The 23,230-nt window shown below is 38.4% G+C and overlaps 1 protein-coding gene across 7 annotated transcripts in view; it reads left to right on the top strand.

The window, feature by feature from the left end:
• The first annotated feature begins 1,792 nt into the window (after positions 1-1,792).
• The window catches only part of osbp2b (oxysterol binding protein 2b), a 142,475-nt gene continuing 121,037 nt past the window's right edge, over positions 1,793-23,230 (top strand). For 6 of the 7 annotated variants that reach the window (XR_012406001.1, XR_002458776.2, XR_012405999.1 and 3 more), the window contains exon 1: positions 1,793-2,184. Coding sequence is in view for 2 of the 7 variants with exons in the window: in XM_021476216.2 (XP_021331891.1) it covers positions 1,877-2,184 (308 nt within the window). In the remaining 5 variants the exon portion in view is untranslated. The remainder of the gene's footprint in view (positions 2,185-23,230) is intronic. The other variant, NM_001122748.1, reaches the window with a different exon arrangement.

Genomic DNA, 23,230 nt, shown 5'->3' with positions numbered 1-23,230 from the left:
TCTTGGAGGGCTGCAGCTCTGTACAGTTTTTCTCCAACCCTAATCTAACACAGCTGATTCAAACAATCAATGTGTTCAAGATGGTTGTTGCTATATCGGATATGGTTGCAGCCGGAAGTTAATGAAAATATTTATATTATTTATTAAATTTCCCATTTGTTGTATTTTATCAACGTCTACCTCGACCCTTAACCCAGCCATCACAGTAATGTAAAAACAGTAGTTGTACTGAGTATTATTTATGCTATCTATTAAATTACCAAATGAATATGTTTTAACCCCTACCGCCTCCCCAACCCTAAACCCAATCATCACAGTAGTGTAAAAAATGTATTATGGTTATACAGTGTCATAAAAAATGCTGCTATATTGATGTGCATATCGCACTTCTGGTCAGCCGCGTATCGGATATAGACTTTACCATTCAAGAGACTATTTAGCTGGTGTCAGTTGGAGGTGGTTGGAGCTTATCTATGCAGAGCTGCGGCCCTCCAGGAATTGAGTTTGAGACCCTTGCCTTATTAGATTAAATATTTGTGAAAATCTCAGGATTTTACAATGTGTAATATTATTTTTTTTAGCACAAGCTATTCATTATTGTTTTGAGGGTACTATTGTAATAACAATGACCATTTAACTTTTTAAAAAATTACTTGAGATTAAATGTAATGGTCAAACTTTACAATAAGGTTCCATTAGTTGATGTTTATAAACTAACATGAACAAACTGACAAACAATAACAATCAAGAACATCTATTACAGTTGGCTATTTATTCTTTTGTTGATGTCAGTTAATGAAAATAAAGTTGGTCATTGTTAACTCTCAGTGCATTAACTAATTGTAACAAGCTAAATTTTGGAATTCAATAATGCATTAGCAAATGTTGGACTACGATTAACAATAGCTGTAAAAGTTTGTTCATCCTTAGATCTAGTAAATAAAACTTTAGCTAATGAAGCCTTATTGTAAAGTGTACATATAGGTTACAATATTCTCCAGACTGATGGTTTTACTTCTTAAAAGCAAAATGTATCACCAGAAGCCACATTTTTTTGACACTCAGCTACCAGTAGCCATTGACTTACTTTTCTTTGACTTTTCAGCAAAAATAAATAAACAAACGTATTTCAACTTCTGCTAAAACAATAAACCAACTAACATATTGTAAGGCCAGAGAATAAATTGTCAGCTCATAGCTATTAAAGAAATAGTTTATCGAAAAATCTAAATTCTGTCATTATCCACTCACCATTTGCTTGTTCCAAACCTGTTTGACTTTCTTCACTTGAAGACAATAGAAGATATTTTGAAGAAATATGGAAACCTGTAACCATTGATTTTCAGAGTACTTGTTTTTCCAACAGAAAACAGTTAGTTTTCCAGTTTACAGTTTGTAGCTTTCTTCAAAATATCTCCTTTTGTGTTCAACAGAACTAAAAAATATATATACAGTTATAAGGGTTTGCATCCACTTAAAAATGAGTAAAATTTAATTTGGGGTGAACTATCCCTTTAAAATTTCAAATGTGTTTGAGTAAACTCTTTACGTAAATGTAAATAAAACGAATCATAGACAAAGGCGTCAATTACATCAAGTCCTATAAATACACTAAATTAGTTGAACACATGTTTTGTATAACTCAACAGGCCTACTGCACGAGTACTATGATGTGACGGACTGAACGGTGATTTCTGCTGTGGCGCCTGTGGTCGTCGCTCCAGCTCTCTCTCGGTCCTCTCGCTGCTCTTCATCTCTCTGTCATCATCGGGGAGAGAAAGTGCGCTGTTTCACTCTATCTCTATCTCTCTGCCCCATACCATCCTTCTCGTCCTCCTCAGCAGCCCGTCCATCTCAGCGCATCGGCGGCGAGTTTATGGGGAGAGTGGCCGCTCCCTGCAATAACGGCCCCGGCAGGATCGTGTCCTTTCTCACCGCAGTCCCGTGTTTATCCTGCAAACAGCAGCAGCAGCGGCGGCAGCAACACCATCAGTCTGCGGCAGTGGAGCGGGGCAGGAGGAGGATGAGCGAGCAGGGCAAGAGTGCCGCGTCCACGCCGGCGAGCGGGACACCAGCCCCGGGCTCGGACACCTACAAAGGCTGGCTCTTTAAATGGACTAACTACATCAAGGGTTACCAGCGCAGATGGTTCGTGCTCAGCAATGGACTGCTGTCCTATTACAGGTAACGGTAAAACACGCGCGCGGTCCTTAATATTATGAACATGTGTTAATGTAACTCATTTATTTGGAGAATGTAATATATGAATATACCATAGGCTATATTAAGTAATGTATGGTTTTCTATGGACGAATAGTGTAAACATCTGTCATGTCAATACAGGTCATGAGAGCTGTCAAACACACATGCGGACACTTCTAGTGCACAACATGAGTGTGGACAGATGCGAATCATTATTTACCTCACTTTAAGAGCAAGTGTTTCTTTTAAACCACGTTTTTAAAATGCTATTATGAGCGGATAAACGCATGTCTTACTCATTCAATGTTAGCGTTGTTTTTATTAGCGCGTCGGCTAGCGCTCGTGCTAACATCTATACTGTCATACAACAGCGATACTCTGTGACGCTTACGAGAGAGTCGTTTCACTTTAATATCTGACAGGCGACTTTTGCGTGTGTATGTGGGCGTGTCTTACAAATTTAGGGCTAATCATATTTCTGGCTTAATGTTATGGCGAACTTGGTCATTATTAATTGATACCGGTCAGTTTTCAGCCGCTGGCCAGCTACAGATGTGTTAGCCAGCGTTAGCTTTTAGCCAACGTACACGCAACAATCCAGAACATCCCTTGTAAACATTTGTCATGGTACGCAGTTTTCCTGAAAACATAACAGAACAAATGTCATACATTTGATATCAGCTTCCTATATATGTATATATATATATATATATATATATATATATATATATATATATATATATATATATATATATATATATATATATATATATAAATATAAACTAATTCAATTCAATACAATTCCTGACAGTGCCTTAAAGCTGGATTTTAGTGAGTCACATTAATGTAATATATTTTTATGTTTATATGAACACATTTGTTGGAAAATTACACTCAGATCTTTTTTCTCTTTGTGACAGCATCTCAAATGACGGCTTGAGATACCTGATGATGTGAAGCCTCTATGTATGCAGTGATACAGTATCTGTTTAAAATTTAAACCTTCTTCACATGTGTCACCTGTGAGCTCTGCCAGTAACACCTGTTGTTCAGTGGTATTCGTGTTTCATCTCTCCCCATGTGTCAGGAAGACAGGTAGATCAGATGAGGTGACCGTCGCAAACAATTGCTTCATTACAGTTTTCAGGCCTCATGTTAGAAGCATTTAATGATCGAGCCGAGCAGAAATATTGCTCAGTGGAATGTGTAAGTGATTGCTCATTAAGTGGCTCAGTTGATGAAAATCACAGAGAAATAATTATTAGAATATCTGAGCTGTACAGATTAGACGTTTCATATTGCTGGTGATTCTGCAGTTTCTGAGATGTTGCGTAATGTGACCTTGAGGTTACTGAACTTTCTGGCAGACTGCATAGCTGCATATCAAGCATGTTGAAAACATCGCACACTTACATTGTTTCCAGCGAGTCTGTGTTGGAATTTCTCATGGTAGAAAGAGGGGGAAATGGACTTCCTGGAAAAAGTGTTGGAGAAATGTAATGCTCATTATCACAACTCTACAACATGAATGTAATCTTACTCTACAGTTCTAGCATCACAAAATACAAACACCTGTTCTGTTTGTTTGTTTGCTGGACCAGTGTGCGAATCATATATTGATGATCAGGGGGGGTCAACTGTTAGTTTGTGTAATGCTTCAGTCATTTATGTATTTACTTTTAATTACATCTAGTTTGTTAATTAAATTTATTTAAGTGTAAAGCAATTTGAGAAATATTTAGTGTATTCTGATTTACAGTATTCTCTAATTAGCTATTTCAGAGAATTACTTTAGGTTAAACTACAAACTTTTCCAGAGATGGGTTGCGGCTGGAAGGGCATCCGCTGTGTAAAAACTTGCTGGATAAGTTGGCGGTTCACTCCGCTGTGGCGACCCCAGATTAATAAAGGGACTAAGCCGACAAGAAAATGAATGAATGAATGAATGAATGAACAAACTATGAGTCTAATTTGATTTTATTTTCAGGCTAATTGTAGATACAAACACCTATTATAGGAGAAAAAAAGTCTTGCGAACATGATGTCAATCTGTGCTTTAGATCTGCCACTTGCAGACTTTTTCTTCGAGTAGACCAATTGGCACAATTGTGCATTAACAATGGTTTGAACTTCAAATGTATTCTATGTAATCTATTTATGTAATCTATAAATGTAATCTATTTATAATCTATTTCAAATGTATATTAATATTATCTATTATTTACAGATTTTTACAGATCAAAGTGAAATATTTCTGATTATTAGAGAACTGACCCCCCCCATCCCCCCCCCCCCCCCCCCCCCCCCCCCAAGGGCGATGCAGTGGCGCAGCAGGTAGTGCTGTCACCTCACAGCAAGAAGGTTGCTGGATCGAGCCTCGGCTGGGTCAGTTGGCGTTTCTGTGTAGAGTTTGCTTGTTCTCCCTGCGTTTGCGTGGGTTTTACCTGGGTGCTTCGGTTTCCCCCACAGCCCAAAGACATGTGGTACAGGTGAATTGGGTAGGCTAAATTGTCCAAAGTGTATGAGTGTGTGTGTGGATGTTTCCCAGAGATGGGTTGCGGTTGGAAGGGTATTTGCTGCGTAAAACATGCTGAATAAGTTGGTTGTTCATTCCGCTGGGGTCACTCCAGATTAATAAAGGGGCTAAGCTGAAAAGAAAATGAATAAATAAATGAATGCCAACCCCCTCAATATATCTTGTTTTGACCGCCTTCTGGGGCGATCAAGCATTACTTAGGAGTGGGTCAAACCCTTCAACCCCCCTTTATCTACTATTTTTGCACATGCAAAAATAAAGCAGAAAGAAACCATTGCATTTTTTTTAATTCTGCTTTAAAGCTCTTTTAACTAAACTTATTTGTTGTCAAATATTGTACAGTATACTGAAGCAGCACTTGCCAAAAAGTTTTCTCAAAGTGATTGAGTTTTTTTCCCCCAGAAAGAATATGCCGACTTCAAGTTCAGCTACAATGTGCTCTGAGCCTTTTTTATCACTCCAGACTTCAAGCTGGAAAATAACATGTAAGAAATTTAATCTGAACAAAGACTGTGTAAGAAGTAATGAATAATAACTACTTCGGAATTCAAAGTGATGTAAATTATTCACTCCTATCACTCGTTTATACATGGGATAAATGTGAGGCAAACCATGAACATTAGAATAGACTTGCTTTCTGCTCTTTGATCAATATACATAATATTATACTAAACCAGAAAACATGTATGTTGATAATAACTTTACTTTCATCTGTTTCTTTATGTAGCACAGAATTTAATAGCACAAGTGATAATGAATCATTTTTTATGATGTTGAGTTCAGTTTTACAGTAGTGCCCAAAAGTGAGTGTTTGATTTGCTCAAAATCAGCTTTCATTTACCCTAAAACATGAATGAATTATTTTTAAGTTTGGGAAAAGTAATGGTATTTAACTGACAAAATCATTTGGTGAAAAACAAACTGATTATCACAGAAAACTGTTTACATACTATTTTAATATGTAAAAAAGCTTATAAAAACAAAAAGTTCACTGGTGAAAATAATACATTGACAATAATCAGATATAATCACTTATATTATCAGAGTGTCTGCAGGGTCTTAAATTGTCCCTGCAGACATAGGACGTCAACATGACATCATATGAAGTCATACTCCAACATTGTGGGTATGTCAACTTAAAATCAGCCTAAATTCAACAAAATATTAATGTCTAATCATGTTACTCCTTGACGTTGTGTGGATGTCACCACTGACATCTATCAGACGTTGGATTTTGGTCACTTTCCAACACAAATTAAAAAAATCAACCAAATGTTATTGTAATTTGATGTCATTATTGGACATCAAAATATTGTTGTCCTTAGACACTGGGTAGACCAGGGGTCAGCAACCCGCGGCTCTAGAGCCACATGCGGCTCTTTAGCGATGCCCTTGTGGCTCCCTGAAGTTTTTTCAAAAATGTTCAAAAAGATGGGGAAGGTTAGTATATATTTTTGTTTTAATATGATTTCTATTGGAGGACAAACATTTTTAACGTTTTCCAATGCTGTAAAAGTGTGTAGAATTAATATTTAATTTCAACATTTCTGTCAACGAAGATTTGCGTCATAGCCTGCGACACAGGTTTCTATCAGCAGGGCGGGATGCCAGGCAGGTGGCTGTTGTAAATAAACCGGGAGATAATAAAGCATGGAAAACCGTTCACAGATGGTGACTACATAAAGGAGTCATTCATCAACATATTAGAACACCTATTTGCAGACTTCAAAAACAAAACCAAGATAATACAAAAAATTAAAGATATACCTCTCTCCGCTAAGACAGTGAAGGAAAGGGCTATTAAAATGGCAGGTAACATCACCGATCAGCAAACCAAGGACATTAATTCAGTGCCAGCATACTCAATTGCCTGTAATGTGACCGATATTCAATTCGCTTTAATGCATGAACTCTGATGGGCCGCAAGAAGAAATGATCAAATTAATATCACTGAAAGACCAGAGGCTGTGCTGAAGTGTTTAAATGACAACGAAATAAACACCAACCACCTGATTTCAGTGGCTATTTAATCATGAAGGCTCATTATGTATTTGTAGCCAACTTAGTCATTTTTATAGTAGGCTAATATAGCTACTATAGATACAGCATGTGTTTCCTTTATTATAAGGCTTATATAAGGCTTTACATTTTTTGCGGCTCCAAACATATTTGTTTTTTGTTTTTTTTTGGTCTAATATGGCTCTTTCAACATTTTGGGTTGCCGACCCCTGGGCTAGACATTGAATTTTGGTCAACTTGCCTCATGACCTAAGGCTAACCCATTAACGTCTTGTCATGTTGTGTGCCTGCTGGGGTATTGAATTTCAAAAGCAACAAATAAAAAGTCTTAAATTCACTAAAATATTGTGCTGTAGGTCTTAAATCCTTTTAAACAGGTCTTAATTTTCCTATGTCCAAGTAAAGCTACCCTATCGGGCTGACACCCGACACAACTTTATTTATATATATTTAAGTTTTTTCATTGCAAAGAGATTCAATTCAAACAGCTATAGTTGATATGTTTACTAGAAATTCTCCAAATTGAAGTCCTTTATCAAAGAAAGAAAACTAAAATAACACATTCCTTTACATAATCTTCCATTAATACAAAAACTATATACAGGAGTAACTGGACTATTAGAAAAAATCCTTAGTGTGTAGCCCTGTATGAGTCAAGCATTTCATTCAAAAGGGTCTTAAAAGGGTCTTAAAGGTCTTAATTTTGACCTGCAACCTGCAGAAAACCTGATTAATATGACATTGGTCATTTTGTAAAACATATAAATGGTTTAAATTCAAACAATTAAGCAATGTGCTTAAAACATTAACATAACATCCTCATGCTTTAATAAAAGGGCAAATATATAAGCCAAATGTCACTAGTTATTTGTTCATTGCTGACAATGTAAATCTTTTGTTTTATTTAGTCTTTGCATTGTTTCCAGCTCACCACTTAATAGCTGACTCAGAGCAATGCGTTTCCAAAGCAGCATTAAAGAAAGTTGGTTTACTCCTGCAGTGTTTAATCTTTATAATTGTCTATAAATGCGGCAAGTCTCACTGAAGACATTCAGGAAGTCTATTTCAGAGCCTTCGTCTTGTCAGAAGTGTATTGTGTGCCAACGGTCATCTGGAACAAATGCTTATCAGATGGTCATGAGGGTCATCGTGATAGCGTCATAGGGTAGATCTGTAGTCAAGCGGCTAATGAAATAAGGCCAAAGGCTCTTGTAAAAGCACTGAAGCAACGTCCGTCAGTCCATATCTCCAGTGGGCAGCCCTTCACAGTGTGGCCCACAGGGTTTCCCTCCACCCACCCTGGAGAGTCTGAAGGGGAAAGCGACACTCAGCTGACTCTGAAAGAGAAGAAGCATGTGTCTTGCTGCTCTCCTCTATTAATAGTCTATTATGGTGGAAGGTGATTGCAGTGGTGTAAAGCTAGATCTGCTTGTCATCAGAGAGTTTGGCAGTAGTTCACGGGTAGGCAAACACAATGGAGTGTCTGGATAACGTGCTGCGCTCATGTCTGCCAAATCAACCTGCCAAATCGGGGTTGCTGAAGAGAGCAACAGAAAATGTGTAAATACGTTTCAGTGCTAGTGTATAAAGTCATTTTGAAGAATTGCTTGACAATTCCTTTAAATGAAATAACTCGGTTAGTATTGTTTTCTATGAAACTACATTTCTGCCATTGTTTACTCCTTTTTTGTTGTTCTTATATATATTGAATTTAGGTCTGCTTTGACCCAGAAGAGATGCATACAAATAGTAAGGTAATGAAGTCCCTTCAAAATCCCCTCAAATTACACATTATTTGATTTTTTCATTTTATTTAGGAGAATTATAGAGAAAAGACTATTAAAAAGATTAGAAGATGGAGATATTTAAAATATATATTTTGGAGAAAGCTAAAAACCTGTAACCATTGACTTCCACAGTAGGAAAACCAAATTAGGTTGACATCAGAACCCAACGTCAGGCATCATGTTTTAGCCAAGTACAATGCAATCCTGGATTAACATCTATGTTTATCCTGGAACATAATTTTTGTTAAAAAATAAACCCCTAAACCAAACCATAACTGTAAATTATTCCCAACATCAAAGGGGAATAATAGTTAGATGACAATCATGTAGAAATGCATAAATCTAACCTAACCATAAGATTAAACCTAACATAAACGGTTAATTGATCCCTCAATTCTGATTGGCTGATTGGAATGTAGTTCTGCAGCATCCCATCACTCTCCTTGGTCAAATAGCCCTTAGACAGCTTGGATGTGTGTTTGGGGTCATTGTTCTGTTGAAAAATAAATGATGGTCCAACTAAACGCAAACCGGATGGAATAGCATGCCGCTGCAAGATGCTGTGGTAGCCATGCTGGTTCCGTATGCCTTCAATTTAGAATAAATCCCCAACTGTAAAGCACCCCCACACCATCACACCTCCTCATCCATGCTTCACGCGGTGGGAACCGGGTATGTAGAGTCCATCCATTCACCTTTTCTGCATCGCACTAAGACACAGTGCTTGGAACCAAAGATCTCAAATTTGGACTCATCAAACCAAAGCACAGATTTCCACTGGTCTAATGTCCATTGTGTTCTTTAGCATGTACAAGTCACTTATGCTTGTTGCCTGTCCTTAGCAGTGGTTTTCTAGCAGATATTTTACCATGAAGGCCTGATTCACACAGTCTCCTCTTAACAGTTGTTCTAGAGATGTGTCTGCTGCTAGAACTCTGTGTGGCATTGACCTGGTCTCTAATATGAGCTGCTGTTAACCTGCGATTTCTGAGGCTGTTGACTCCGATGAACTCATCCTCTGCAGCAGAGGTGACTCTTGGTCTTCCGTTCCTAGGGCGATCCGCATGTGAGCCAGTTTCTTTGTAGCACTTGATGGTTTTTGTGACTGCAATAAGGGACACTTTCAAAGTTTTCCCAATATTTTCAGACTGACTGACCTTAATTTCTTAAAGTAATGATGGCCACTTGTTTTTCTTTACTTCTGCTTTTTTCTTGCCATAGTACAAATTCTAACAGTCTATTCAGTCGGACTGTCAGCCGTGGATCCACCTGACTTCTGCACAACCCAACCCCATTTATAAGGCCAGAATGCCATTTATTAAACCTGACAGGGAACAACTGTGTAGTGAAAACCATTTCAGGTGACTAACTCTTGAAGCTCATCAAGAGAATGCCAAGAGTGTTCAAAGCAGTAATCAAAGCAAAAGGAGGCTACTTTGAAGAACGTAGAATATGACATATTTTCTGTTGTTTCCCACTTTTTTTGTTATGTATATTATTTCACATGTGTTTATTCATAGTTTTGATGCCTTCAGTGTGAATCTACAATTTTCATAGTCATGAAAATAAAGAAAACTCTTTGAATTAGAAAATATGTCTAAACTTTTGGTCTGTTCTGTATATGGACAGTTGATGTCAGAATTAATAGCCCCCCTTTAAATTGAAAGTCTTATTTGTCTTTTTTTCCCGGCTAGAATAAAAGCAGTTTTACATTTTTTTAAATCAATTTTAAGGTCAATATTATTAGCCCCTTTAAGCTATATATTTTTTCAATAGTCTACAGAACAAACCATCATTATACAATAAGTTGCCTAATTAACCTAACCTGCCTAGTTAACCTACTTAACCTAGTTAAGCATTTAAATTTCACTTTAAACTGGATAGAAGTGTCTTTAAAAATATCTAGTAAAATACTATTTACTGTCATCATGGCAAAGATAAAATAAATCAGTTATTAGAAATGAGTTATTAAAACTATTATGTTTAGAAATGTGTTGAAAAAAATCTCTTCGTTAAACAGAGATTGGTGAAAAAATAAAAGGGGCTAATAATTCAGGGGGGCTAATAATTCTGACTTGAACTTTAGGTAATGTGTTTATGGCTGTATTATGGAGTTATGTCTGTAAATGTAAAAATAGTGTACAGGTTGTCAATGAATTTTTGAGGGCTAAGTTTTATTAAGATTGTCCATGTACTGACCTTTTATTGAAGGACAGCTGAGCATGTGCACTACACACTACACCAAATGCACTCAAATAACTGTTTTTATGTCTACATTTTATTAGTCTAATAGTGGTCAGTATATTGCAAGTCAAGCAGGTGGAAAGACTTTACAACTCAAATCTGCTTCATGTTGCTAAATATGCACAATTACTACACCCCCCGCAGTTAAATGCAGAGCACTTGCTCTCTTGAGAGTGCTCTGTATCAGCAATTTCTTACTTTCTGCTGATATCAGTCTAACGGCCATAAACGGCCATTCAGTTAGAAATCCACAGAAAAACTTTGGGCCCATACAATATACTCCACATAGCAAATTGGTATAGAGAACAAGGCTGCATGATACTGGGAAACTATGGGATATGTGATGTATAAATGTCCGATATAACATTTCCCTACACTGAAAACCCTAATAACTAAATTAATTGAGGAAACTCATTGCCGCAATTTAATTGGGTAATGAAGTATCCTAAAACTTGCATATTTAAGTTTATTTAACTTGCTGGTTTTATAGACTATACTAAAATTGTTCAGTTCACCAAACTTAGTTCAGTCTACAAAACCAGCAAGTCAAATAAACTTAAATATGCAAGTTTTGGGAGACTTCATTACTTAATTAAATTGAGGCAATGAGTTTACTCGATTAATTTAGTTCAGTCAACTTATTAGGGTTTTTAGTGTAGAGAAATAAAATTTGTATTAGCTTTAGATCTAATTCAACCTAATTCTGGCTAAAACATTTAGTGCAAAACACTGAATGACTAAAAATATAAATAAAAAAATGTCAACCATTGAAATAAAAAATAGAAAATTATTTAAAGTTATTATTCATTGTCATTTCTCTCGCCTGTCTTTACTCCTGCCAAAAGTATTTCATTTCTGGTCTTTGCTCTGGGGCACTGTATTCACTTTTAGGCACAGTCTGGCCAATAGTATAATAGCATCTTCTGAGATGTGGGTATAAACCAAGCGGCAACCTCCCACTCTCCTCGTGAAGCTAATAAGCAAGTAACTGAAACTGCAATTCATCGACATGCCTCTGGGGGCTGGCTCCAGGAAGTCCAGATGTTCACTGACTGCAATGCTAAATTGGCCAATTTTACAGCTGATAAAAACATGTTTACAGCCTGGTACAAAAGATGGTTTTGGTGCATATAGCTAATATTACCCTTTATGATAGCTGTGAGGGGGTGTATGTTTTATAACTCATTTGTTTCATTTTTATTAAGTTATATTAAGTCTGCATTTAAGGACAATGGCGTGGCCACTTGAGTGACAGCTAGGTCTTGCTGGTCGCCGTCATGTTATTACCGGCTGATTAGCTGCTGGACTCGGCATATCGTATTTTTGTTTTGTTTCATGTGGCTTTACACAGTTGCCTTTTGGAATTAGTTCCTACTATTATCAGATAATATGGCATGCTGTGTGCACTTTATTGTGCTCACAAACCATTCAAGTTGCCTCCTTTTCCCAGGTGAGCGAAATGATTTACTTACTGTATATACCATATCTACAAATGTATTTGTTTTATTGAAGTTTATTATTATTTATAATTTTCTTTAGACCTATAATGCATTAGTTGTAGCTGCATTTGGGCTCTTCAGAAACCTATGGGTGACTTCACGGATACTTCGTCCATATCTTTTACAGTTGTAAGAATTGAAATATTACAAATATTCTGATATCTTTGACAATTCAAATCATGAGCTGAAGACAGGGCCAATGGACTCCACAACCCACCAGGGGGGAATGCGTGAAAAACCAGTTCCTGCTGCATTTGCATCTGACTATGCTGAGACTCAGCTTCATCCCCCCAACTCACGCATATGGTCATTTCAATGTTTGAATGTTTTAGATTAACCAAACTGACTTTAATTATCATGTTTGATATCATTTGAAATGTCTCAGTGCGATTGGTACAATGGTCTCATTCTCTCAGAAATAGATATAATCAACACAATAAATATATAACTTCAGGCATCTTTTGAACCACTGTGAAGGGTGTGACTTTTTACACACACCCCCTTCCTTGAGGGAATTCTTGGATTATTTAAGGCAAGGTTTGAGAAAAACTCAGGGCGATTCTGCTTACCCAGATCAGCCCATAACGTGGAGCCCAGGCTCCACGTTATGTAAAATTTACACGTTATGTAAAAAGTCAGGAATGCATCTTTTAATCTTGCATTTATCTTTGATAATTTGATGTTTTGTATTGATCGTTTATGAATTGACTGATTGAATTGGCATAATACATTTAACAGACTAATAAATTGTTATGTTTTAAACTATTCAAACCTCGTGTTATTATCACTGATAAATGTTGTTGTCCATAGCACTACAAGCCACTATACAGGTTAGTAACGGACTAAAACATGTTAGACGGAGCAGCGTGGCACGCTATACAATGTTGTTAGAGATCCGACTAGCAAATTGGGATTATTTCATGTATACGTAGACTGCAAAAGGCCAACTATGGGTTTTCTATTTAGAACAACAAAATATTGTTGAAACTACTTTAAATGTGAATATTTAGGCCTTCATCTACAAATTTATAATCCTGTGCGATTATTATTAAAATACTTTGTCTTGATTAAGTAGATAACAGATCTATGGGGACCACATAAAAATCTCCTAAATTGAGTAAGTAGGGTTCTGCCTTTTTAGGAGTGTGGTTAATCGCCTCTGTTTAATGACCAAGACTGACAAGCTTGTATTAAGAGATTGTATACCCGGCCGGTGCAAGACTCGAGATGCTATCGGAATCTGAGTAAATGAGAATAAGGTATAATAACAAAATAAAAGAATATTCAATCATAATCTAAAATAATGTGAAAGGAAACAAAATAATCTTATCAATGTTTTATAATTGGAGTCAGATAAAACGAGGATAAACATATTAATATTCTAAACCATCTCATACTAAAATTGGAGTCAGATATGAGTTAAGTTTAATATAAATCAACATTGTGCACTGGAAAGACCGAACATGCAGTGAACCTTCATCCACCATTGGATACCGTCATTGGACTAACTGGCTGGACCCTACACAGTCTATGGTTTAAACATTGCAAGGCCCCATCTGATTGGACAACTTTGGATAAACATCCTATAAACGCTTGGTACATAAAAAAGTCAACCCTCTTTGCAAAATGGATATTGCATATACAATTATCATAATAATGATGAATTCAAATTTCTAATTGTGTTTCTCACAAGTGGAATAGAGATCTATTTGTGCAGTACAGTATGCACAACATTAACACTCTGATATTATTTTTCCTGTGGTTGCAAAGATGATTTTTTTATTGAAGTAGGCTAACTTGAAACTTCATGAATATTGATTATTTGTTTTGCCTCCTGGTCATAGTAGTTAATCCACACCTCATGAGCATTGGCTTTGATTATTTGCCACCACAAATTTTTGCTTCTCCTATTTCATTGGTCTATATGAGGGGTGTCAAATTCAGTTCCTGGAAGGCCGCAGCCCTGCACAGTTTAGTTCCAGCCCTGCATCAGCACACTTACCTGTATAGGTTTCAAGCAAGCCTAAAGAACTCAATTTGTTTGATTAGTTGTGTTTAATAAGGGTTGGAACTAAGAGCTGCGGCCCACCAAGCACTGAGTTTGACACCTGTGGTCTATGTGCAATTTAAATTTGATGTCATTGTTCGTTAATTTGTGCATTTTTGGTAAATCATTCATTCATTTATTTTCCTTCTATTCATCAGGGGTCACCAAAGCGGAATGAACTGCCAACTTATCCACCATATGTTTTACACCGCAGATGCCCTTCCAGCTGCAACACAGTACTGGAAAACATCCATAAACACTCATCCACACACATACACAATGGCCAATTTAGTTTTTTCAATTCACCTTTAGCGCATTTCTTTAGACCTGGAGGAAACCCATGCAAACACGGGGATAACATGCAAACTTCACACAGAAAGGGCAATTGACCCAGCTGGGACTCAAACTAGTGACTTTCTTGCTGTGAGGTGACAGTGCTAACCACTGTGCCACCGTGTCGCCCCTGTTTGTAAATCATCCGCAGAAATTTCCATGCCTATCCGCGATGTTTTGGAATTGCCGACTTGCATAAATTTTCCCCAGTTTGGTAAATCTTTTCCTATGTGCTTATGCAATTATATAGAACATTCAGCCATGTAGTATATAAGTTTAGTGTCATCCCAAATGGAACCCTAACTTTTTTCCAAACAGAAATAGATGACCAAACTACCAAAATAGTAGTCTACCTTTCATGAGTACTTCATTTGTCAAAAGTTTTTTTTTTTCTTCAGTAGAATAAGTCATCATGTTCTCCCCGTGTTCTTGTGGGTTTCCCCCGGGTGCTCTGGTTTCCCCCATAGTCCAAAGACATGCGCTATACTGTATGTAGGTGAATTGGGTGAGCTAAATTGTGTGTAAATGAGAGTGTATGTTTCCCAGTGATGAGTTGCAGCTGGAAGGGCATCCACTGCATAAAACATATGCTGGATAAGTTGGCAGTTCATTCCGCAGTGGCGACTCCTATTAATAATAGATTAATAAAGGGACTAAGCCGAAAATAAAATGAATGAATAAGTACATCACACTTAATCATTTTAGAATTTTCAGTCTGAATGCACTGCTTACACTATTGATACTACAAAATGACGTAGAAAAGTGCATCAGTATTAATTTTGGGAAGCATCGTTCCTCCAGTGCTCAACAGTGATGAGATTGTTTTCTTTAACAAGGCTACTGGCTCGTGATTTTTTAAAAGCAGGTAATTTTGTTTGATCTTTAATTGAAGTTAAACACTAACTTCAGAATTTAAAATGCACCTATCATGCAAAATCAACTTTTGGAAACTATTTGGCCCAAAATCTGTGTAGGTATAGTTGTTCACTATTGGACTGATTTAAACAACAAGTTTTTTTTTTTTTTTTTTTAAATAAAGTTACCTGATGTTAGAATCCAAATCCCAGATATTTTTCAGGTCCACCACAGTGTGACATAGCAGTGTGATTTCCCTGTTCACCAATAATTATTGACAAGCATGTATTACCATCTCTTATTCTTGTGGCATTTGTGTGTGGCTCATTCATTTTTGCAGCTAGAAAGGCTAAATAAACTACATTACCCATTAGAAAATTTCCTGGTTCAGTCTTAAGGCTGATTTATACTTCTGCATTAAGCACACGTGTTTAAAACAGTTGTCATGTCAACTTATTGCAGTAAACAAAGCCAAGTCCGTAATGCTTTCCCCGCCTTCGCGCTCTTCTTATTGGCCCACTGCTCTAGAACTGAACTTGAATGATTGGTTAATATCAGCTGTCAATCACACAGTCAATGCCTTCTGGCTTGGGATGACAGGGAAAGGTACTATCCTGAAAATGTAAAGCGCTGAAGATGAGAATGAAAATAACACTGACAGATTTTGTTTTAGAAACCTTCTAAAGCTACAAATAATGACACATTTTAGTAGTGATCTTGTGCTGAATGTTAATCCACCATCTACACTTTTCCAAGAGTGGATAAGACTTCCATGGGCTTTAAGTCTGCTATGAAAAGTCTGTGGGATGAAAATTTCAGGTAACTGTTTGCCACATTTAGCACGAGAGCTGTTTAATCCTTTACATAATCGGCAGATGCTGTCCGTCGTGCAATTGGCTCCTATATATAAAACACCACGTACACACCATCGCAAACGGGCTTACACTGAGTAAACTAATATCACTACTCATGAAAAGACCGGTATTGCTATTAACATGACGTATGCATAAATTGAAGTACAGTATGTGTCAAAAGCATCAGTTCAATATCAGACAGCACCCATGAGAACAGCACAGTTATATCGTTAACAGATTCATTCATGTCAAGCAGTGCGTGCAGGGCCGGTGAGCGCTCCGTGTATCTTTTGGTTATAAAAATATGTTTTCTTGTAATGACGGAATTTCATTGAGACATATTTTCCTCACTCATTCATATATATTTTTTTGCTTGTTAGTTTGATCAATGGTGATTTCAAATGCAATAAATCTGTTCGTATATAACTTGTTGTAACGGTGCCTATAATAGGTGGGTGTGACTAAATTTTGGTTGATGCGCCTAAATTTTTAAAGTTAGGAGCACCGGTGCTACCAAGCTAAAAGGTTCATTTCATGCCCTGTATAATAACGAGCCATGGTTGACCCGAGCTCAAACAAACCTTCATCATCTTGATGAACAGCCTCAAAGCCAAGAAAAAGAGCAGAATCTACCCTGTTGTTGTTTACAAAGCCGTCTAAAGCAAGAGCGGTTTTGCTTTCTTGTGTGTGTTTGCTTCGTGTCTATATTTGAAATAACAAACTTCTTGAGCTGATAAAAATTATGTTCGCGTGATCATTGAAGTGCTTCTGATATCCGATCCTTTCAGAAACGGACAAATGCGAGAGTGATGCGCAAAAACACAAAGGAGTAGCCAGAAAAAACTAAGGAGCAAATGATTCTTTCAGCAACCTGAAACATGAACAAACTGCTATGTTTAACTATTATCATCACCTTTTGGACTATTATGAACACAGAAGGATGGAATTACTTTCTAACAAGAGTTTACATTTGCTGCTGAAGATAAAAGATACAGATAAGAGGTTTTCACTGACTATAGGCTATATGTTGCGTGTTGTTTTTGAACCTAAATAAGGACTTAATGTATGCTGTGTGTAGTTTTTCTGTAATTGGTAACATATCAGAGACTGTAAGGGGCTGTATGTGTTCATATATGTTGCATTTATTTATTTTATACAATTGCAAATGTTACATTTACATTTAATTGCTATTTTTATTATTTATCTGCAGTTATAATCAACTCCTGTTCATAGAAAGGTTAGTAATGAACATTTATATGCAAGTATTTATGTGTATAAAGCATCTGTGTTTTAAGAAGTGCTTCTCATATGATGTGACCGATCCTTTGACATTTCCTTGAGCGAGAATGACGTAGACTGAAACTTTCTGTCGTACACCATGCCCATCAAAAGGCTACAATTGGTACCCTTTAAGCAGTGGAAACGCAAGCCTGATAAAGGTGACCCGTACCGACCCATACCGTACTGTACTGCACCTGTAAAGGGATGTGAGGCTGACAACGGAAGTGCGGATCCAAAAAGGAAGTTTTTATAGAAACTTCAGGTAAGGAATGGTCAACATAAGGGCAAACAGATGTATACAGGCAATCCAGATTCATAGTCAGATACACAGGCAGATGATCAGAAGGCATGCAGCAAACAGGGATAAACAGACAAACAAGACAAGGGTCAAAACATGGCAAAACAAGACAAAGGTAGCGCGTTGTAATATCGCCAAAGTAAACAAGACTCAGCAACTAGAGTGGGTGTCTGTGCTGCTTAAATAGTCTGTAATCAGTCTTTGACAATCCTCAGGTGGTGTGTGTGCAATCAGTCAGTATCAGGAACATCTCTGTATGTGTGTGTGGTGCATATCTGGGTTTTGCAGTCCATGAAATGGCGGATTTATAATCCGTTAGCAATCCTTGTAAATACCAGCGATCTACATGGGCTGGATTGCTGGTGACTGACTATGACAGTACCACAACAGCTACAGTTCCCTCTGACTCAAAAATGGACATTTTTTAAGATGAGAGTTATTTTGACCTGAAACTACACACACCTTCTGGAGAGACAAAAAGCTTATTTTATAATTTGTAAAATGTTAAAATTGGAGCCCTTTTAATTACGACTTCAGAATTTCTGCTTTTCTCCTCCACTTGTAGGGAGCATCTAAGAGCTGACATGAGAGTCATGCATGTCTTCAGCAAGTCACATGAGTCGATGATCCTTTTGTTGACATGTTGCCGCTGATCTCCGTATACTTACACAGACACCTTCTCTTTCTTTGTCTTCATCTCTCTGGGCTGGCTTTAATGGGCTGGATCGAACTGATCTTGCTGTCATACAGACTTGTGGATCATTACTAAGAGACGCATTAATCAATCGCTTCTGAAGCACTCAGCTCCCTGTAGTGCTGTCACGCTGAAGGAAATTGCTGAAGGCGGTTTTCTATAGGATGTGCCTTGGATGTGTTTTGCTGATGTGTTAGTTTTACAGAGGGCAATAGATGAACCCCCACCTTCACCCCCCACACAACCGCACCTCTGTCATCTGCAGTGCTAAAACACGCTAAAGTGTAATGGCCTGCGTAAATTGCACTCGGTCGCAGCACTTCCCCTCCTCCTCCTCCTCCTCTTCCTCATGATGAGTCACAGATCTTTCCTTTTTTTTTACACACTTCCTTTCACTCTGCTTCATCTCTTCCTTCTACAGTATGTACATTTGATTTCATAATAGTTTTTTTCCCACATCTTTAATGCGTTTGGATGTGCTTATTTTAGCTGTTTGCAATAGGAAGCTGTTTTAGTAAACTGATGAACTTATTATTGGTAAAATGTGATTATAAAAAATGTAGATAGTAAAGATTTGATCTGATTCTAAATGTGTTTGTATTTTTAAATGATAAAAATATTATCTGGATATTGTTGGAAATTAGTTAGTTGATGAGGTGTTTGCTAAAGGCCCTGATAAACAACTATGGAAAAAACTAAGATCATTTGTTATTTGTCAGGTTTTTTTTTTTTTTTTTTTTTTTTTTGGTGTACTGTATTTAGGGGTAATATACTGTGTGTTTGAGTAAAATGTTTATATTTGTTTTATTTTATATTAGTCTGATTAAATTTCTTCCAAATTCATAGTAAAATGTTATTCAGAGCATTTTGATTTGCTATTTAATTTATTATTTGCAATTACAGTTGTCTAATTAATACAAAATAACTAATCATTTCATTTGTGTTCTGAATTTGACCAATTGACACTTTCTTCTCTATATGAAAATATTTATTTCAAATGTAGAACAAATGTCATCATTAGTAGGCAGAACTATTCATTGTAAATCCAGAGGAACTGATTTGAATTGCCAAGTGTTCTCCTTTTCATGGAACTGGTTAGATATAAAAACAAAATCAGGCCAAAAACAAAGTTTTGTTTCATGTTAGTTTGCCAGAGCAGCTTGCTAGAGAAAACTTTCTGGCTGCAAACACTAGTAACTGGTTAGTGTCATTGGTTTTTGCCAATTTTTTAATAGTTTGGTGTGGCTCAGCTCTGAAGATGCCATATAATGTTTATCATACTAATAGAAATAGTAGTTTATTCAAATGATTTGCTTTAAATGGCAAAATTGTTTAGAAACTAAGCAAGTGACTGCTATATAGCAGTGCGATATGGCTGTGTATCGGCACTAATGGAAGGCGTGTATTGGCATGAGGCCACAGGCCAACAGTTGGACGTTGAGAGTCTCAAAAATACTTTTGTATGAGGAACTACTTTCTTCCGCCATTCATTCACATCTGCCGCTGACATCAGAACAGCAGAAACAGTTACTGCTTCACAAATGTCACTTTAGAGCTAGTATTAGCATGATTCCCTAGCATAATGTCTAAAGTGATGACAAAACAGGTGATTTTGCTCACATTTTAAGATTATAAGGCTGAACGACATGAAAAGCCATCAGTCTACAGAGATTTTAACCATAACCGTTTTAACAATAATTAACCTAGAAAAACTTAAAACAAAACAAACACTAGAAGATTACTATGGTATAAATACAGCACTACAAAATACAAGAGAGAGATCAATTTACAATGTCACTTGTTTTATAATGATTTGGTCAGCTATATTTTGAAACACGAAAATAAAGCGTCGAGTTTTTTCTCCCTTAAGGACTTATTCTGTGGTCTTTGTTGCCATTATGTGGCAAATGTCTTTGCTCTGCAAATGAAAATTAATATTTTCTACAGCAATGTGCTTTACCTTACTCAGTACCAAAGCCAAAACTATAACCAATCTTACACACAAAAAAAATAAAAATAGATCACAGTCCAAAAATTAGTACAGCCAAATTAATATGTTGGGGAAAAATATTAAAAACTATTTTAATTAACAGAAAAATTCAATAGAAACAAAAATATTTACAATTTAGTTCAGTTTTTTTGTTTGTAATTTATTTATTTTTTTGCAAAAGCTCCTTTGACTTTAAATGTATTATATTTCTTTTATTAAAGATATTAGAAAGTTAATGTATATATGTGTTTAATAATTTAAAATACATTGCTAGATTCACAGAGAAATGAATAAAAATATTGATTTTCAAAAGGAGGTGTGCTCATTTTGGCTAAACTCATTTTGGCTAAACTACATTCAGAAGCGAAATAGGGTGTATTGCTATTTCACATTGACTGAACAGAAACAGCAAAATTTATCATGCTAACTGATTAAAAAAAATTCATATCAGCCAAAACATAAAGAAGTATTTGGTAATTTACAAAACATGTACAACAATAAAATAGCAACATAAAAACAAAAATGGCTATTAGCCAAATGTTTTGATTTTATTTTTTGCATTTTATTTTCTCCCTGACAATGCCTGACCTTATTTTCCAATGAGTGAAAATGCTCCATTCTGCTGGAAAGAATGTAGTCACATGATCTGCGAGGAGGCTGTGTTCCTCAAGGGTTTATGGGAGGTTAACCAAGAGCAGGGAGTTTTAGAATGTCATTCATAGCCTTTGCACGATGTGTGCACTGACACTTGCACACTTCCTTCAGTTATTTGTGCTGCATTGGGTAGTTCAAGCCAAGGAATTATATTTGCTGATTGTGTGTTCCCCTTCGGTTGGGGAACTTCAGTGCCATGAATGGGAGGATTCGGATCAGAAGCCGCTTGTCTGGAGAGTATTGAACGGGCCAATGAATGAAATTAATTGGCAGCGTGAGCTTGCACAGGTGTGCGACATCTGCAATTATCTCAGCATATAAGCACACCTGAAGCCAGCAGACGCCATCCTTTTCGCTTCAGATCCTTTCTGAGTGAGTTGATGAGGGTTCCTCTTGCTGATCAGCACTTCAGAGCGAACGAGTGTGTCTCCCGGTCCAGAGTGGGTCTTCGCGGTGGCAGACGGTCGAGCTGGGTTTCTCCCTTGCCTGCGGTTCTTTGGGTCCGGTCCTCCAGAGCGGTGCGTATTGTTGCAAACTTTCCTAAAAGAGCAACACAGTCGTGCAGCACGTCCTTTTCAGGATGGCGCTCCGACTGTGCGTTTCTGGATGCGGGGGTTTCCTGGCTCCGGATGATGGACACGATCACTGCATTGCATGTTTGGGGGTCCAGCATGTTAATGCGGTGCTCGCGGGCGGTTCATGTCGTCATTGCGATGCCATGACCGTTGCACAGCTAAGATCGCGGCTAACTTTCGCAAGAGAGCGAGCCACCCCAGTTGCCTCCTGTTCTAAAAAAGCAGCGGGCGCTCGGGCAGATCTGAGGGTTTCAGCGGGAGATAATCCGCCGGCCACGGGCTCGCGGACCTCTCGCTCCTCACGGCGCTCCATCCAAGCTTCGGGTAGTGGGAGTGATCCGTCTAACCAGATGGTAGCTCTCACACTCGCTGACACCGGAGATCAGATGTCCTTTGCGGCATCGGAGGGTGGGCTTTCACTGTCCGACGAAGATCCGGACCCGCTCGCCCCCTCCGGGCAGGTGAGCGCTGTCAAATCGCATCCTGAAGCGGACATGTTAGCCGTGCTTTCCCGGGCTGCTTCGGCCGTGGGGTTGGAGATGGTTTATCCCCCAGCTTCGCGGCCGGACCGACTAGATGGGTGCTACGTAGAGGACCAGAAGGCGAAGCCTTCGAAGCCTCTCGTCCCCTTCTTCCCGGAAGTGCACAGTAGGCTCACGCAGTCTTGGAGGGCACCTTTCTCTGCCCGTGCTGCGTGTGCCTCCGCCCTCACCGCCCTTGACGGCGGAGCTGCCAGGGGGTATGAGGCGATCCCGTCAGTGGAGCGCGCTATCGCGGTCAATATTTGTCCGCGCGGCGCCTCTACGTGGCGGGGTTTGCCCCGCCTCCCGTCCAAAGCCTGTAGGTTGTCTGCCTCCCTCGGAGCCAGAGCTTATAAGGCTGCGGGCCAGGCTGCTTCTGCTTTGCACGCGATGGCCACCTACCAGCGCTACCAAGCGCAGGCGCTGGCCGAGCTGCACGAGGGCGGGTCCAACCCAAGCTTATTACATGAGCTGCGCACCGCGACCGACTATGCTCTTCGGACTACTAAGTCCGCCGCGTGTGCGCTGGGGAGGACGATGTCCACACTTGTGGTTCAGGAACGCCACCTCTGGCTAAACCTGGCCGATATGCGCGATGTTGACAAAGTTCGCTTTCTTGACTCGCCCATATCCCAGGCAGGCCTGTTCGGCGACACCGTCGGTGAATTCACCCAGGAATTCAAGGCGGTGAAAGAGCAGTCGGATGCGATGGGCAATGTCATCTATCGGCGTGGCCGTAAGCCCGCTCCGCCCGCCGAGCCATCCACCTCCGCTGTTCCTCGCTGAGGGCGCCCGCCAACGAGTGCTGCCCCGCCCCCGCCTGCGCCTCCGGCCAAGCGGG

This window comes from Danio rerio, chromosome 5, assembly GCF_049306965.1.
Source record: "Danio rerio strain Tuebingen ecotype United States chromosome 5, GRCz12tu, whole genome shotgun sequence".
Taxonomy (NCBI): Eukaryota; Metazoa; Chordata; class Actinopteri; order Cypriniformes; family Danionidae; genus Danio; species Danio rerio.
Note: the sequence above shows the minus strand (reverse complement) of the source record. Positions and strands in the feature narration are given on the sequence as shown.